The sequence below is a fragment of the Staurois parvus genome, unplaced genomic scaffold, assembly GCF_062004578.1.
Source record: "Staurois parvus isolate SC_StPar_1 unplaced genomic scaffold, SC_StPar_1.0 ptg000586l, whole genome shotgun sequence".
NCBI lineage: Eukaryota > Metazoa > Chordata > Amphibia > Anura > Ranidae > Staurois > Staurois parvus.
This window is the reverse complement of record NW_028318382.1, coordinates 4,107,613-4,124,263: the sequence shown is the minus strand read 5'-3', so window position 1 is coordinate 4,124,263 and position 16,651 is coordinate 4,107,613. Positions and strand designations below refer to the sequence as shown.

Genomic DNA, 16,651 nt, shown 5'->3' with positions numbered 1-16,651 from the left:
GGAGTTTACTAGGTGGGAGCTAAGCTCACTGTATGTCTGGGTGAAGGTGGTCCTCAATCAGTGGCTGGGTGGAGATGGAGCTCAACCAGTGGTTGCGTGGAGATGGGGCTCAATCAGTGATTGGTTGGAGGTGGAGCTCAGTCAGTGGCTGTGTGGAGGTGGAGCTCAATCAGTGACTGGTTGGAGGTGGAGCTCATTCAGTGGCTGGGCGGACGTGGAGCTCAATCAGTGGCTGGGCAGAGGTGGAACACAATGTGTGGCTAGCTGGAGGTGGAACTTAATGCGTGTCTAGGCGGAGGTAGAACTCAATGTGCGGCTCATTGCATGACTGGGTGGAAATGGACCTCACTGTGTGATTGGATGAAAGAAAGGTTCAAGCAGCCGTACTATACAAAAATAGCCATTTGATATAAAAACATGAATTGTATTCCAATATGTTTTAAATCTAGACATGATATCAAACTATACATAAAGTAAAACCACCACAGTTTTTCCAATGCATTGCTGTATATCCTTGCTCAATGGTCTACAACCGGTTTTGCGGTTTCATCCGCTTCTTCATGACCAACAAGGAATATTGACAGTTGGAAGGCGTGGAAGATTATACAATCAAATATAAAATCAATTCTCTAATGAAAGAAAAAAGAGAGGTAACTATATTGAACAAAGAATGAAAAATAACATAATCAATGTGAAATTATCCCATATATGAAGAACATGGATAAGTAATAACATCAATAAAATCATCTTACCCCCAATGAGTTAACTGAGGGATGAAGCCAGAAGATGAAACGGTGTCATACAGGTGCACCTATCGGCCCATGGGAGAAATTCCTGGAGATAATCTCAAATAATCAAGGTGCTTTACTTAAATAATATATAGCTAGATATAACATAAAACATTAATGTGTGACTGGGTGGTGGTTGAATTCAGAGACTGGTTGGGTGGAGATGGAACTCAATGTGTGGCGGGATGGAAGTGTAAGTTAATGTGTGGTCTGGTGGAAATGTAGCTCAATGTGTGACTGGATGGAAGTGTAAGTTAATGTGTGGTCTGGTGGAAGTGTGACTGGGTGGACGTGAACTTCAAGGTGTCAATGGATAGAGAAGAAGCTCAGTGTGTGATTGGATCGAGGAAAAACTCACTGTATGACTGAGTAAAGGTGGCACTCACTGTGTTTTGAATGGTGCTGTCTGGATACTGAAAACCAAGCTTCTGGTACAATATTTTTCTATGGTACATACAGTAAAGAAATATGATATTTTGAACAAAAAAGGTTTAAAACCAGAAAAGAATTATATGCTTATGTTTTATGTTACGTTTTCCTGTATTATAAGATCCTCCTTGTAAAGGAATGGCGCTCAACATATGCATGATGTAAATGGTCACACTGGGTTTAAACACACATCTGGCTGGCACCTGCTCCATCTGCCACGATCATGTAGAGTGGATTACTGGCTTCCCTAACAAACTTATATGCTTCAGTGGTTGATTTAAACAGAATGCATCTAGATGAAGGAGGTACAGTCGGTATAGAAAAGAATCACCCCCTTTAAAATAATCACATTTTGTTGCTTTGCAGCCTGAAATGAAGACAGACACAGTTTTTGTTTTATCCAGCTGTAGTTACCCAATGCAACTTATAACATGCAAGTGAAAGATAAAAGACCAACATGACAGAAAAAATGAAAAAACAGAATAACTGAGTTTGAAAAAAGATCACCCCCTTCCTAAAAATGACTTGTAAACTCAGTCAGCTAATCATCTTCTCGATGGCACACAAAGCCATTTGACTCTCAACTGTGGTCAGCTGTGGTCATTTTGATTAGCTCAGCTAGAAAAGAGCTTTTCTGGAGCATTTCAGTCCCTGATAGTGCAACTGAAGCAAACAATCAACTATGGGTGGCAAGGCACTGTCAAAAGATCTCCAGCATAAATTAGTGGACAGGTAGGTCAGGAGATGGATACAAAAAAAGTCAAAGTCTTTATTAATGCTTAGAAGCACTGTGAAGTCTATTCTTAAGAAGTGGAAGGTATTTGGTACAACACAGACCCTCCCTGGATCAGGATATCACTCCAAACTGAATGAAAGAGCCAGAAGGAAACTGGTCAGAGAGGCTAACAAGAGGACTACAGCAACTCTGAAGCAGTTGCAAAAATTTATGACAAAGACTGGTCATTGTGTGTATGTGACAATATCATAAATTCTCCACAAATGGAGCTTGTATGGGAGGGTTGCAAGAAAAAAGCCACTCCTCAAGAAAGGTCACATGCAGCCATGACTGAGCTTTGCCAAAACACACCTTTAGGATTCTGAGGCCACATGGAAAAAGGTGTTATGGTCAGATGAGACTAAAATCTAATGATTTGGCCTCAGCACTAAATGATATGTCTGATGGAAATCCAATACAGCTCACCATCCAAATAACATAATTCCTACAGTAAAGCATGGAGGTAGTAATATCCTGTTATGGGGGGGGGTTGACATAGTTGTCACCGAAATAGGTGTTCCATTAGAAGATTAAAGCTAGCCGTACACAGGTTGAGAGAATGTATACGTTATATGTTTTTCAGAAAAGCGGTTTTGATGATGCCATCTTTGACGTGACAAATTTCATTAGAAAGATGAGTGTAGATCTAAAAATGTTTGTACATGCTTGTGAGCTAATTAGGTACTCCCTTGTACCACTGTAGTTTGGGGGACAATCATTAAAAACCGCAATCTTTCGTTATGACAGTCATTGCATGCTCCTAGGTTGTGATACCATCATCTAACATCCGACGTCTAATGAATTATTTGGATGACAGCAATAATTGTGTTGCATCACATGAGATGCTAATTTATTAAGGTGTCTTTAAAAATTATGTCCAAATGTATGTGCATTAGCCTTTCATACATTCCTATACCACACATATTTTTTTTAAACATCCAAATGTTTATAACCACCCATATGAAATAAAAATATTTTTGAAATATATTTCAAAAATATTCTTCCAAAATATATTGCCATATATTTGAAATGCTACAATTTTGGCCATATTCAATATATTTCAATATATATATATATATATATATATATATATATATATACATTGTATGTTTAAATGCATTTTTATCACAAAATATATGAAAAATATTTTTAAAACTACATTTAAAATATACTGTATGTCTTTAAAAATACAAATCTACATTTTTGGAGTGCATTTACAACTATATGTAAAAAATATATGTTAAAATGACTTTTAAAAAAAATCTGAGGAATATATTTAAAAAAATATATTTTTTAAAACATATAAAAAAAGTCATTTTAACATATATTGTTACATATATTTGTAAATATGAGTTAATTTAAAGGTAGGTATAGCCACATTTACTCCAACCTGTTGTTCTCATAACAACAGTAAAAACTGGTTCTTTGTAGAGGACTGTGTAATATAGAGAAGATGTATATATGCAATATGGTGATGATGATAAAAGATCTACTGCTTAGTAAACTGCTGATAGCCAAGCAGGGCCATATGTTTGGCAGAAAGGAGGCATGAGCCAGTGACACCATCCATGTGTTATTGCACCCTGTACTTAGAGGATATTTTTATATTTTTACAGACAGGCAATTTTTAGTCCCAAACGAAAATTCTGCTGAACTTTGTAGAGTTTTTGCTGACCATCAGTCTGGTCCAAGCACCTGTTTATACACCCAACTCTCATATAAGGAGCCATTATGTTACACCACTTTGTACACAACCGATATTGACTTGGAACGTGGGTTGAAGATTTCTTTAATATTCACTCAAACAAGTGATTATGTCTTGGAATGTGAGGAGACAAGGCAGCAGCTGGTAAATAAATGATTTCTCTATAATTAGAGTTGTCCTGACCTGCCATAAGAGACCGGATAGTACGTTGCACCCACATGACAACGTTTCAGAAATATGTTTTATGGTTTGGCTCCTCTTTAATTATCCAGTACCGCAGTTATGTCCTTCACCTATAACATATTGCTGCCTCCGCAGGTGCTGAACATTATGGTGGAAGACGTACGCATCCGTGCCATCCTTGCCACATACCGCAAACGTGTGCCTGTTACTGAGGGCTACGTGGAAGTAAAAGTTAATGACAACTGGAAGCAGGTGTGTGATACCCACTGGACCCAGAAGAACAGCAGAGTAATATGTGGCATGTTCGGGTTCCCTGGAGAGAGGAAATACAACCAGAAAGTCTATAAGTAAGTGAGCCTGTAAAGGAAAAGATGTAGGTGCAGAGATTATTAATACAGTATAGGGTGCAGCAACCTATACCAACCAATCCAATCTCACCTTTTATGAGTTGATTGCTGATTGGTAGCTATTGGTTAATGCACACTTTCTTTTTGCTTTATTATAGTGGTCTATAGGTTAACTCCAGGCAGACATGAAATGCACTATTTATTGTGGCTTGGTAATTATTAATACATCATTACTACCTTATCTCATGTACACCTTGGTCAGTGAGTATACAGTGGATATAAAAAATCTATACACCCCTGTTAAAATGTCAGTTTTCTGTGATGTAAAAAAATGAGACAAAGATAAATAATTTCAGAACTTTTCCACCTTTAATGTGACCTATAGACTGTACAACTCAATTGAAAAACAAACTGAGATCTTTTTTTTTTTTGGGGGTTGGGAGTAAACATAAAAAACTAAAATAATGTGGTTGCATAAGTGTGCACACTCTCTTATAACTGGGGATGTAGCTGTGTTCAGAATTAAGCATTCACATTCAAAATCATGTTAAATAGGAGTCAGTACACACCTGCCATCATTTAAAGTGCCTCTGATTAACCCCAAATAAAGTTCAGCTGTTCTAGTAGGTCTTTCCTGACATTGTCTTAGTCGCATCCTACAGCAAAAGCCATGGTCCGCAGAGAACTTGCAAAGCATCAGAGGGATCTCATTGTTAAAAGGTATCACTGAGGAGAAGGGTACAAAAGAATTTCCAAAGCATTAGATATACCATGAATATCTGGCAAGTACTGGCTGTGTGGTACATGTGACAACAATCTCCCGTATTCTTCATATGTCTGGGCTATGGGGTAGAGTGGCAAGACGGAAGCCTTTTCTTACGAAGAAAAACATCCAAGCCCGGCTAAATTTTACAAAAACATATGTGAAGTCTCCCAAAAGCATGTGGGAAAATGTGTTATGGTCTGATGAAACCAAGGTTGAACTTTTTGGCCATAATTCCAAAAGATATGTTTGGCCCAAAAACAACACTGCACATCACCAACAGAACACCATACCCACAGTGAAGCATGCTGGTGGCAGCATCCTGCTTTGGGGCTGTTTTTCTTCAGCTGGAACTGGGGCCTTAGTCAAGGTAGAGGGAATTACGAACAGTTCCAAATACCAGTCAATATTGGCACAAAACCTTCAGGCTTCTGCTAGAAAGCTGAACATGAAGAAGAACTTCATTTTTCAGCATGACAACGACCCAAATCATAGTCCAAATCAACAAAGGAATGGCTTTACCAGAAGAAGATTAAAGGTTTGGAATGGTCCAGCCAGAGCCCAGACCGGAATCCGATCAAAAATTTGTGGGGTGATCTGAAAAGGGCTGTGCACAGGAGATGCCCTCGCAATCTGACAGATTTGGAGTGTTTTTGCAAGGAAGAGTGGGCAAATATTGCCAAGCCAAGATGTGCCATGCTGATAGACTCATACCCAAAAAGACTGAGTGCTGTATTAAAATCAAAAGGTGCTTCAAAAAAATATTAGTTGAAGGGTGTGCACACTTACGCAACCATATTATTTTAGTTTGTTATTTTTACTTCCCTCCACCTAAAAGATTTCAGTCTGTTGTTCAACTGAGTTGTACAGTTTATAGGTTACATTAAAAGTGGAAAAAGTTCCGAAATGATTTATCTTTGTCTCATTTTTTTACATCACAGAAACCTGACATTTTAACAGGGGTGTTTAGACTTTTTATATCCACTGTATATTACTAGTACTCCTGATTATAAACCAAACAGGTTGCGCTAATTTTAAAAGTCCAAAAAATATTAGTGTATAATATAACATAAAATAAAGTCCAAATATTGTGTTGCAATGAAAAAAACTTTTCAGTGTCCAACAAATTCCGCCTTGTGCCAATCCACCACCAGATAAATTAAATAAACTCACCAGAGCAATATGCTGATCAAATTATAAATCAGTATAAGCGCTTTCTGCTCTGGGAGCAATACTCTGCGGGATGATGAGATAACACTGAAGCTTGATATCCAATATTCCGGGAACAATATTCTGCAGGGAATGCTTGATAATATAGATCCACTTCATCAATAGCCACCACTTCCTTTAGATGTTCAGACCAACACTCAGGATATAAGAGAACAAAAGACTCATGGTACAGTACCTTAAAAGCTTCTTATTTATTTAAAACACATTGCACTTACACAGCTTGGTGTCCCAGCCGACACCAGCGAAAAAAGCGTGATAACAATCAAGATACTGAACACAGCCTCGTCCTGCATGCGCAGACACTGACAGCTCGGGAATGGAATGACGTCACATCCACAGGCTCCGCCCTACGCGTTTCATCATCAACGTCCTCACAGAGCGCTTCCGTTTCGTGAGGACATCGATGACAAAATGCGTAGGGCGGAACCTGTGGATGTGACATCATTACGTTCCCGAGCTGTCAGTGTCTGCACATGCGGGACAAGGCTGGGTTCAGTGTATTAATTGTTATCATGCTTTTTTTTCCAGGGGGAGGCAGCAGTCAATTTTTTTGTGTTGCCTAGGGCAGCACAAAACATAAATATACCACTGGACAAGCCTCCTTCTCTGCAATACAAGACTGAGTGAGAAGGCTTACGTTGAGGGGTGTGGCTGTTATTCAGCCATGCCAGCACAGACCACTGCAGTGTGAGGGTTGAAGGCAGCATTTTCACAGCTAGAAAATATATTTTAAAGCCTTTCAAATTCAAAATCAGTCACAAATCATAACGTGCCCTCCTACTGCTTTTCTTTTTTCAGAATATTTTCAACCCGAAAGAAGCACTCCTACTGGGAATTCTCTGCTAACTGCACAGGGAATGAGGCCCATATATCCTCCTGCAGTGTTGGCAATACACCTTCAAACCTGACTTGTAATGGCGGGGCTCCTGCAGTAGTCAGCTGCACCCCAGGAAGAGCCTTCGCACCAAGTCCAAACACAGGCTTTAGAAAGGCATTCCGTCAAGAGGTGCGGGTGATTTTACTTGTGTGTGTGTGTGTGTGTGTGTTGAGGGAAAATTAATAATTTTATACAGAGAATCGTTTATTCCAAAGTGGCTTCTTTTTTTTCATTGTGAATAGGAGAAATATTTTCATTGCTTTGGAATAAGTATACACAGACAACACAGTCTCAAGTGTATTGAATCTGTCTTTGTGATAGACCTGTGATAGAAGGAAAGCATACAAATAGAAGTATGGGAGCTGCCATTATGGACTTTTTTTATAGTTGCGGGTTCCAGGGCTGTCATTTTTAGTTCTAGATTCTCTGCTTAGTGAGTCACTTACTGCAAACTTGCAGATGTTGCCGGGATGTCAGCTCTGCATACTTGTCTCTCTCTAACCACATCGCCTCTCACACCTGTTCACCCCTTATGGACCAGAGTAATTTTTACAATTCTGCTATGGATCTGTTTATTCAGCAATAACTTTGTAATTACGTTAGATAACAAGGTAATACATATGTTGTTTTTTTAAGGACAAACAAGGCTTTCTTTTAATCTTCTGTAATTTGTCCTGTTTAAAATGACACTATAATTATGATTCTGGTACAAGGCTTTACAAAGTTAAATAGGAGAACAGTTTATTAAAAAAACAAAACTTATTTTTACTTGTCAAGTTAATTTAACTGACATCATTTGCGGATCTAAGTTCATGCCTTTTATCTGCAGGTGTGTAACGTACATGTAAGATTTGAGTAGCTGAGATGATGTAACGTACATGTAAAATTTGAGTAGCTGAGATGTGACCTGTAGAAATATGACAATGTAGGTTTAGCTTCAGTCCAGGTTATAATAATATAAGATGTGTTCAGGATTCAGTCAAGAGACATATGGTCACCAATTAGCATTTGAAGGGACAGAGCTTCCTCTGGAAGGAGGTGACACCTAGATGCCAATAAGATTTGTCACCTTCTGGGAAATCTGGAAGGAAAAGGCTCTAGACGGTTTGGCTTCATGACACAGCGGGAGACCAGAGCTTTGAAGTATATTAGCAGATCAAAGGAATATATTTCATCTCTCCTAAAAGCTAAAATATTAGTTGCAGAGAGATGAAAATACTTCCTTCTGATTGGGCACACTGTAGGCTACATCTGCATGTAAAAACTGTATTTGTGGCCTATGTAGAACCCCAGAGAAATGCAGGAAATGGTTATATGGCGCCTGATTGCAACAGCTGAACAGCGATTGGTACTGTCGCGATTGGACTGATGCGCTGGTGTTGGAAATTCAATCCCTGACTTAGTGATTCAAACCGTTCCTGGTCCAATGGACTTTGGGCATTCCAGTACCCAGAACGTCCTGTGGGCTGGTACAGGAACACCCCCCAGAGTCGATTGGCCAGGGGCTAATGTCCAGCCCACATCCATATTTCCATAAATTGTGGACCCTGAGATATGGACGTTGTGATTCGTATGAAGCCAGTTCTATTGACTGATGGATTGCAGACTTTCCCTGACTTGCTCCAGTCGCAGGATAACTCTTAGTAAAAGTTTTATTTCTGTTTTATTCCCTTTTATTTTATAGTCAATAGCCAATTGTGTGTCTTCTTGTATTTCTTGTATTTTCTGTAACTTTTTATACTTTGTACATATTTTATGCACTGCCCACTTTCGGGATATTAAATCATAAAATTATATACGTATATATATTCAGATTAAGTCCCCCTTATTCCCTCTTACCCCAAGTCATGACCGCACGTGCGCGCCTCGGTTAGTTAGTCACTGTGGGCATGGGCATGTGGGTTTGATCCGTGACAAGGTGAATAAACAGAATGATACAAAAGTAACAATATTTGCATATTTTTATATTCTTGTCTGAGTAGTGTTATTTATAAACACTGATTCAGACTGCATTTTGACAGCTACAGCTGCAAACACCTTCTCTGAGTATACAGTAATGTCTTTGATTAATCAAAGTCAACATTTGTTGTATACTGGGAGGATGGAAAGGGGGGGGGGGGTGTCCCAGAAGCAGGGCATAGAGACTGAACATACTACACATGCCCAGTGTACAATGATGACATTTTTTGGGCATGCGTAGCATGTCCAAAGTCTGCAACTAGTTAAAGTGAACCTGTGCTTTGCCCTATGCAGATCAAAGAAACAAGTTCAGTGTATCTCTCCCTCTGCCTTAGCATTACATATCCACCTTTCTATTACTTCCCTGCTTCTCCATTTAGCGTCAGGAGCAGTAGAAATTGCTCTGTGTACGTTACCAGTCTCTAAAGTCTTACTCTACACATGGCTAGCTGTTAATTGATGATTGACCCAGCACTATCACATAAAGTGAGTCATATGATTGTCCATACCTGGAAACATTGGGTATTTGCTTTAATTTTCAGCAGCTGAACAAAACATCAAGGGAGTGAAGGAAAGGACTAAAAGCAAATCCATTGCTTTGTCCTTCATGACCTGGACGTAAGTCTCTATAAACTTATCATGAGAAAAACATGGGAGCTAAATGCTAGTTATCTGGTTGTCATGCTGACCCTCTTTATTCAGTACTTTAAGCCATTGAACCAGAAATAAGAACTTCCATACTTTTTCTAGATCACTCATACTTCTGTCCAGGCAGGTTTTTTTTAAGATCTTTATGAAGAAAATTGGTTAGACTAATGACACTGTCCAAACAGCTTCCCAAACAAAGCTTATCTGTTTGTTTTTAAAGCATTTTAGTTATGTTATGTCTCATTATGCTTTTTATACTGCACTTTGCAGCAGCCAATGGTGCGCCTGAGGGGTGGAGCCAACATTGGAGAAGGACGAGTTGAGGTCCTAAAGAATAATGAGTGGGGAACTATTTGTGATGATCGATGGAATTTGGTTTCTGCCAGTGTGGTCTGCAGGGAGCTTGGGTTTGGCAGTGCCAAAGAGGCTTTATCCGGATCACAGATGGGGCAAGGTAATATTATGTCTAAATGTGACTGGTATTTCTGGGATACTTGACCAAATTAAACATATGATTTAAGGTTACGGTCCCTTTTAGAACTGAGCACAAGCCTTTGAATTAACAATTTTGTAGACTGGAAATTTCCATCAGGTCACATTGTTTCCTTGAGATACATCTAGGGAGTGTCTGCTGAGTGAATAGATATAGTCATAGGTCAGGTCTCCCAGATGGACCTCACTACTTTATTGCAATTAGAGGATAAGAGTCATACCCTGGAAATACTCTACAACATATCCTAGCTGAAAACTGCTGCCACTACAGGCAACTGTTCTTTTTTCCCCCTAAGTTTTCAACTTATAAATGGTTGAATCCCTGGATCTGACTAAGATGCTTACTGTTCATTGTGGTTTGAATAGAGATAATAAAGCTCAGGGTCTTCATAGCACTCTATACAATCACAGCAGGAAACTTTAAACAGTGCCTAGGGGTTCCATGGAATATTAGAAGATTAAGATTAACATAAAAACACAAATACTACACAAACAGATGACAAATCAGTCATATTTCATTAATTCTCTAAAAAGATGAGATATTTAAATGAGGCACAGGAAACACCCCATCATATCTATGCCACATTTTCTGATGAGTTTGTACCTTTGAGCACCATAATGCCTACACCTGAGTGGATATTTTTGTACCTTGATAAAGAGTTCCTGGAAGTTGTCAATGTATAGATCCTTGTAGAGCTTTCTTGCATTAAAACATGGAGTGCTGGGGCTTTTGCTTCTGTTGGTTATAGAGCGAAGACCATGCTGTAAAAAAATATTACATATACACACTAGAGTTTTTTTTCATTATCTAGTCAACTTGCATTACTTTTTTCTTTCCACTTTAAGTCTATATGGCCCCATTCACACTTGAGCGTGGCGGAATTGCACGTTTCTGTTTTGTTGTGCATTTTTCATGCATGAAGATGCATCATACCTAGGGCAGCCCATTCATTCATTTAGGCTGGTCTACGCGCACCAAATGCCCCAAAGTAGCTTCAGAACTTTTTTGGTTGTGGAGCTTTAAACTTGTTTCATTGTGTGTATTGGCACATTTGTAGTGTGTTTTTGTCATGCAACAAAACACCTGTCTGCTACCCATGCTTGGTGTGCCATTAGCAACCTGCAATTGCAGTGCGTTTTCAGAGCATTTCCAAAATGCTTGGCAAAAAGCACATTTTTGTGTTTTTTGTCATGTGTTTAGGAAACACACAGGTGAGAATACAGCCTGTACATATACCACAGTAGAAAGTCGCGTTGTACATACCTAGTTGTGTCTCTGAATTGTACAGCAAAATCATATGTCTCTGTGTCTCCACAGGGATAGGCCACATTCACATGAGTGAGATCGAGTGCACCGGTTTTGAGAAATCACTTATAGATTGCAAATTTAACATGCATACCCCAAGCTGTAGCCATGAAGAGGATGCAGCAGTGAAGTGTAATATCCCGGCCATGGGTTTCCAGAACCAGGTGAGAGCTCAGTCCAGTAAGATTAACATTGACAGGTCAGCTATACAATGTATGCAGACACATATTTCTATTAATCATTTTCAAGCTGCCAAATGTATGTACCCTGTATAGCATTATACTGGACACAACTGTAATTAGAGATTACAATGGTGTGCAAATCAGCCTCAGAACAAGGGCGGTTAGAGAGGTATCTGAGGTCATAAAACTATGCAGTGGTCTAATCGGACATCGGGAGTGTCTTTTTTGTAGGACGCTACCTCAGATAAACTGCATTAATTAAGTAGTATAAAAGTACAGTAGTTATGCATCATCATCAGTAATTTCTAACTAGATTGATATCTAGAGTCACAGAGATGAGAACTCGTAGGGGTAATGTATACTGCCCTTACACCTCCCAGTGGCTCTTTGCACTGCTGTAAACATAGTTTTGGCATTGCCCACATGGCCAGCTGTTGCCTTCATATTTATCTTGGCACTTGGTTTAAAGATCTGCCATTTGCTGCCTTAAAGTGTATGTAAAGCCAAAACAAGTGTACCCCTGAAAGTATTTCCACTCACTTCCAGTTCCTGTGACAACTCAAACATTTTAATTTTCCTATTACTTTCTGTGCAGGAGACAATGGTCACCAGGACCAACAGTGACGTTTAAAAGAGAAATACATCCAAAGCTTTTTTTGGCAATGCTTCTCTAGTGGGTCACAGAAGTGCACTTAATTTTGCTCTCCTGTGACCCGGATTCAGCTGATAGCAGGCTACTGCACCTTAGCTGGCATTACAGAGCCAGTCCAGGCTCTGGAAGGATCACGGCCCCCATATTGTCAGAATCAGCCCAGCTGCCTGATTGACAGATGACTCCAGCTGTTAGCGTAAAGCTAGCTGCACCTGCTCCCTCTCTTGCCTGGTGCTCCAGTGAGCACTGGAGGGGCAGAGCGGTAACTGACAGTTACTGCTTTCCACTCCAAGTAGACCGAAAACTGATCAGCGGTCATCTGATTGATCAATTCTCCGATGAGAGAGCTGCAGCATAACCCCAAACTTCTCATTTAATCTCCCCAGTAGGGACATAAACAGCAAACAAAAATCTAATAGCAGTACAATCAATGCAGCACCTTACTCTACTTGCTCTGTTGAGGGGTGCACAGCTAACAATGACATTGTATCATAGCTCATCAAAGAAATAGCCAGCACTTTAAAATCAATGTATGAAAGGAAAATTAACCTAAAAAAATGTATTGAGGTTCCATTATAAAGTGCAGAAGAATAAAGTGCAAATTGAAGCATATTTGCTGATAGTTTAGAGCTATGTCAATCTCATTTCTGACTTTATCAAGGTGACTGTCACCTTGATAAAGGGGTCTGGCATGGTGCAGAAATTTCCGTGGATATGTTTTTTTGTATTTTATTTATCTTCACTTTATAATGGAACCTCAATTTATATTAGGTTCATTTTTGTCATGCTGGCTTTTTCTTTGATGAGTAAATAAAATCTGACAGAGGACCCAATCCTTACCTATTCTATTCAAAACTAAGAAAAAAGTTTGTGCTTTACATACACAGCTCCATACTATATCGATAGCTTAGAGGGTAAACTGAGCATGCAATCGCTGTTTGAAATATGGCTCTAATGCAAGTATCATACTTCCTTACCTGTGATGGTCTGTTTCTATGCAGCTTCGTCTGAATGGTGGACGTAACCCCACAGAAGGAAGAGTAGAAGTTCTAATGGAGAATAATGGCACCCTGCGCTGGGGCACTGTGTGCAGTGAAGGATGGGGCACCATGGAAGCAATGATTGTCTGCCGCCAACTAGGACTAGGATTTGCCAGCCATGCTTTCCAGGTAAGGAGTGGATGTTACCCAAACAGATGTCCAGTTCTGAGTATTGGAGCACCATACAGTGTCTACTTTGTGAAAATGGATAGAGTATACAGTTCAGTGTGTGCAAGATTCTCTTTAAGAAAATCCTCCATCAGGTCTGGCTTGGCTGGTGACATAACAAAGCAGGATAGCATGTCTTACTCTGGATCCTTTACAGGAATGTTCCCTGGCTTCATTCCACAGTGTGGAGACCAAACATTGTTCCATGCACAGCAGCTGTAAGCAGATAGTTTAATGTTGTGCAACATGTAGGATTCAGCAATGCCAAAACCCCTGGGGGCGGCAATTTATAATGTCTGTAATAAAATAGATGTTCTTGATCAGACCCCTCGGATTCACATACAGAGAGATGCACATAAATATATGTCAGATAGAAATGAACAGAAGTTTACCTAAAGCTTATGTTACCCTAGGCAGTACTGGATGTCTATTCCTGTATCCCATGAATGTATGTAATAACACAATGCAAAGAGCAGTGGATTTGCATTCCCATTTACAGTTGTGTCCAAAATTATTCAACCCCCAATGCTGTAAAGGGGTTTAGGGACTATAGTGTACATTTGGAATTGTATTCAGAATCAAATCCTACAAGGACGTTGTAACTACCCAAATGCAACTAAAATGACATCAATTGTTTATGTAATACAGTAGTAAATGGTTCTTATGTGGTTTCTTCATTGCCACAATTATTCAACCCCTTAAAGACTACCACTCTGAAGAACAGAGGTTCATACAGGTGCTTTCCATCAGGTATTGAAAACACCTGTGGATGTCACCGAGCAGCAATCAAGCATAATAAGCACCAATTAGGCAGCTTTAAAATGACTGTGATACTCAGCTCCTTCTAGACATTTACTGGTGTGGTTACAAACATGGTGAAGGCAAGAGAATGGTCCAGGAAGACAAGAGAAGAGGTGATTTCTCTTCACAGGAAGGGCAATGGCTATAAGAAGATTGCAAAGATGTTAAACATACCAAGAGACACCTTAGGAAGCATCATTCGCAAATTCAAGGCAAAGGGCACTGTTGAAACGCTACCTGGTCGTGGCAGAAAGAAGATGCTGACTTCGACTGCTGTGCGCTACCTGAAGCGTAGAGTGGAGAGAAGTCCCCGTGTGACTGCTGAGGAACTGAGAAAAGATTTGTCAGATGTGGGTACAGAAGTTTCAGCCCAGACAATAAGACGCACACTGCGTAATGAAGGCCTCCGTGCCAGAACTCCCAGGCGTACCCCCTTGCTGTCTCCAAAGAATAAGAAGAGTCGACTGCAGTATGCCAAAAGCCATGTGGACAAACCACAAAAGTTGTGGGATAGTGTTCTGTGGACTGATGAAACAAAATTAGAACTGTTTGGGCCCATGGATCAACGCTATGTTTGGAGGAGGAAGAACAAGGCCTATGATGAAAAGAACACCTTGCCTACTGTGAAGCATGGTGGAGGGTCAATCATGCTTTGGGGCTGTTTTGCTTCTGCAGGTACAGGGAAGCTTCAGCGTGTGCAAGGTACCATGAATTCTCTTCAGTACCAGGAGATATTGGATGGAAACGTGATGCAGTCCGTCACACACCTGAGGCTTGGGAGACGTTGGACCTTTCAACAGGACAATGATCCCAAGCATACCTCCAAGTCCACTAGAGCATGGTTGCAGAGGAAAGGCTGGAACATTTTGGAGTGGCCATCGCAGTCACCAGACTTAAATCCGATTGAGAACCTCTGGTGGGACTTAAAGAAAGCAGTTGCAGTGCGCAAGCCTAAGAATGTGACTGAACTGGAGGCCTTTGCCCATGAAGAATGGGCGAAGATACCCGTAGATCGCTGCAAGACACTTGTGTCAAGCTATGCTTCACGTTTAAAAGCTGTTATAACTGTAAAAGGATGCTGTACTAAGTACTAAGATTGAATGTCACTTGGGGGTTGAATAAAACTGATAATGCTGTGAGCACAGAAAAGACATTTGTGGTTATTTCATTATAACTGTTATGTTATATTTGTCTGACCTACAAGTGCCTCTTTAATGTAAATGTAAGCAAGATGACTGAATGATCAAAAGCAATGTCAAACTGGCCAAAACACTCAATTTCAGTGGGGGTTGAATAATTTTGGACACAACTGTAGCAACCAATCAGAACCTGGCTTGTAACTGCCAGAATACACTAAACCAGGGGTGGGCAACTGTGGCCCTCCAGCTGTTGTAGAACTACAAGTCCCATGAGGCATTGCAAAACTGACAGTTACAAGCATGACTCCCAAAGACATAGGCATGATGGGACTTGTAGTTCACCAACAGCTGGAGGGCCACAGTTGCCCACCCCTGCACTAAACTAATAAAAGGCTGAAATCTGATGAAGCTATGTGACCGGGGGCATAACGCATAGGGGAGGGGCTTTGACGTCACAACGCTGGATGGTTCCATACTGACACCACCTGGCAATTTTAGGATTTTCACCACTGAAAAAAATCTGGAGGACACATTTTGTGCACAAAGCAGTTTATATACAGAGTATTTGTGAGTGTATTACTTTTACTAATGAAACGGTTTTAAAGGATAATACACTATGATTTGATTCATTCCCCTAAATGTGAGTACCACTCAGTACAGCGTTCAGCCTTGTACAGCTGCAGCCTGCCATAGACTTTGACAGGATATAGGCAGCAGGGTTAAATGCTGCATCTGTGCCTCCCATGCAGGGCCGTCTATAATGCAGGGCAAAACGGGCAGCTTCCCGGAGCCCAGTCATTATTGTGGGGCCCAAAGCAGCTTCCCCTTGAGCTCACGCTGTCCAGGGTTGCTGGCATCGGCCACAGATGGAGCAGTCAGCCACGTTTACTTCCTCTAGTTCTGGCTGCAGTACTGTTAGCTTGAAGTAATCTGTCCTCTTCCTCTCCCCACATGGCTTTAATTCCACCGGGGGAGCTGCTGCTGCTATGTCAGCATGTGCAGGGAGTCTGGGGCCATCTGCCTCCTCGCCCTCGCCAGCCCCCCAACCTCCCCCTTGAGGCCATACTTTGACAGTGTCTGACCGATCCCATCACCACAGAGCAAGTGCCCCATGCCACCCTGAGTCCACAATGACAGACCTGACTGGCAACGCTGTGGAGGAGGAGG

At 40.6% G+C, this 16,651-nt stretch overlaps 1 protein-coding gene across 2 annotated transcripts in view; it reads left to right on the top strand.

Annotated features, from left to right (window-relative positions):
- LOXL2 (lysyl oxidase like 2) overlaps window positions 1–16,651 on the top strand; it is a 143,469-nt gene that overhangs the window by 80,666 nt on the left and 46,152 nt on the right. For both annotated transcript variants that reach the window (XM_089692477.1, XM_089692478.1), the window contains 5 exons: window positions 4,016–4,227; window positions 7,019–7,226; window positions 9,975–10,158; window positions 11,515–11,666; window positions 13,338–13,505. In XM_089692477.1, coding sequence (XP_089548603.1) covers window positions 4,016–4,227; window positions 7,019–7,226; window positions 9,975–10,158; window positions 11,515–11,666; window positions 13,338–13,505 — 924 coding nt within the window. The remainder of the gene's footprint in view (window positions 1–4,015; window positions 4,228–7,018; window positions 7,227–9,974; window positions 10,159–11,514; window positions 11,667–13,337; window positions 13,506–16,651) is intronic.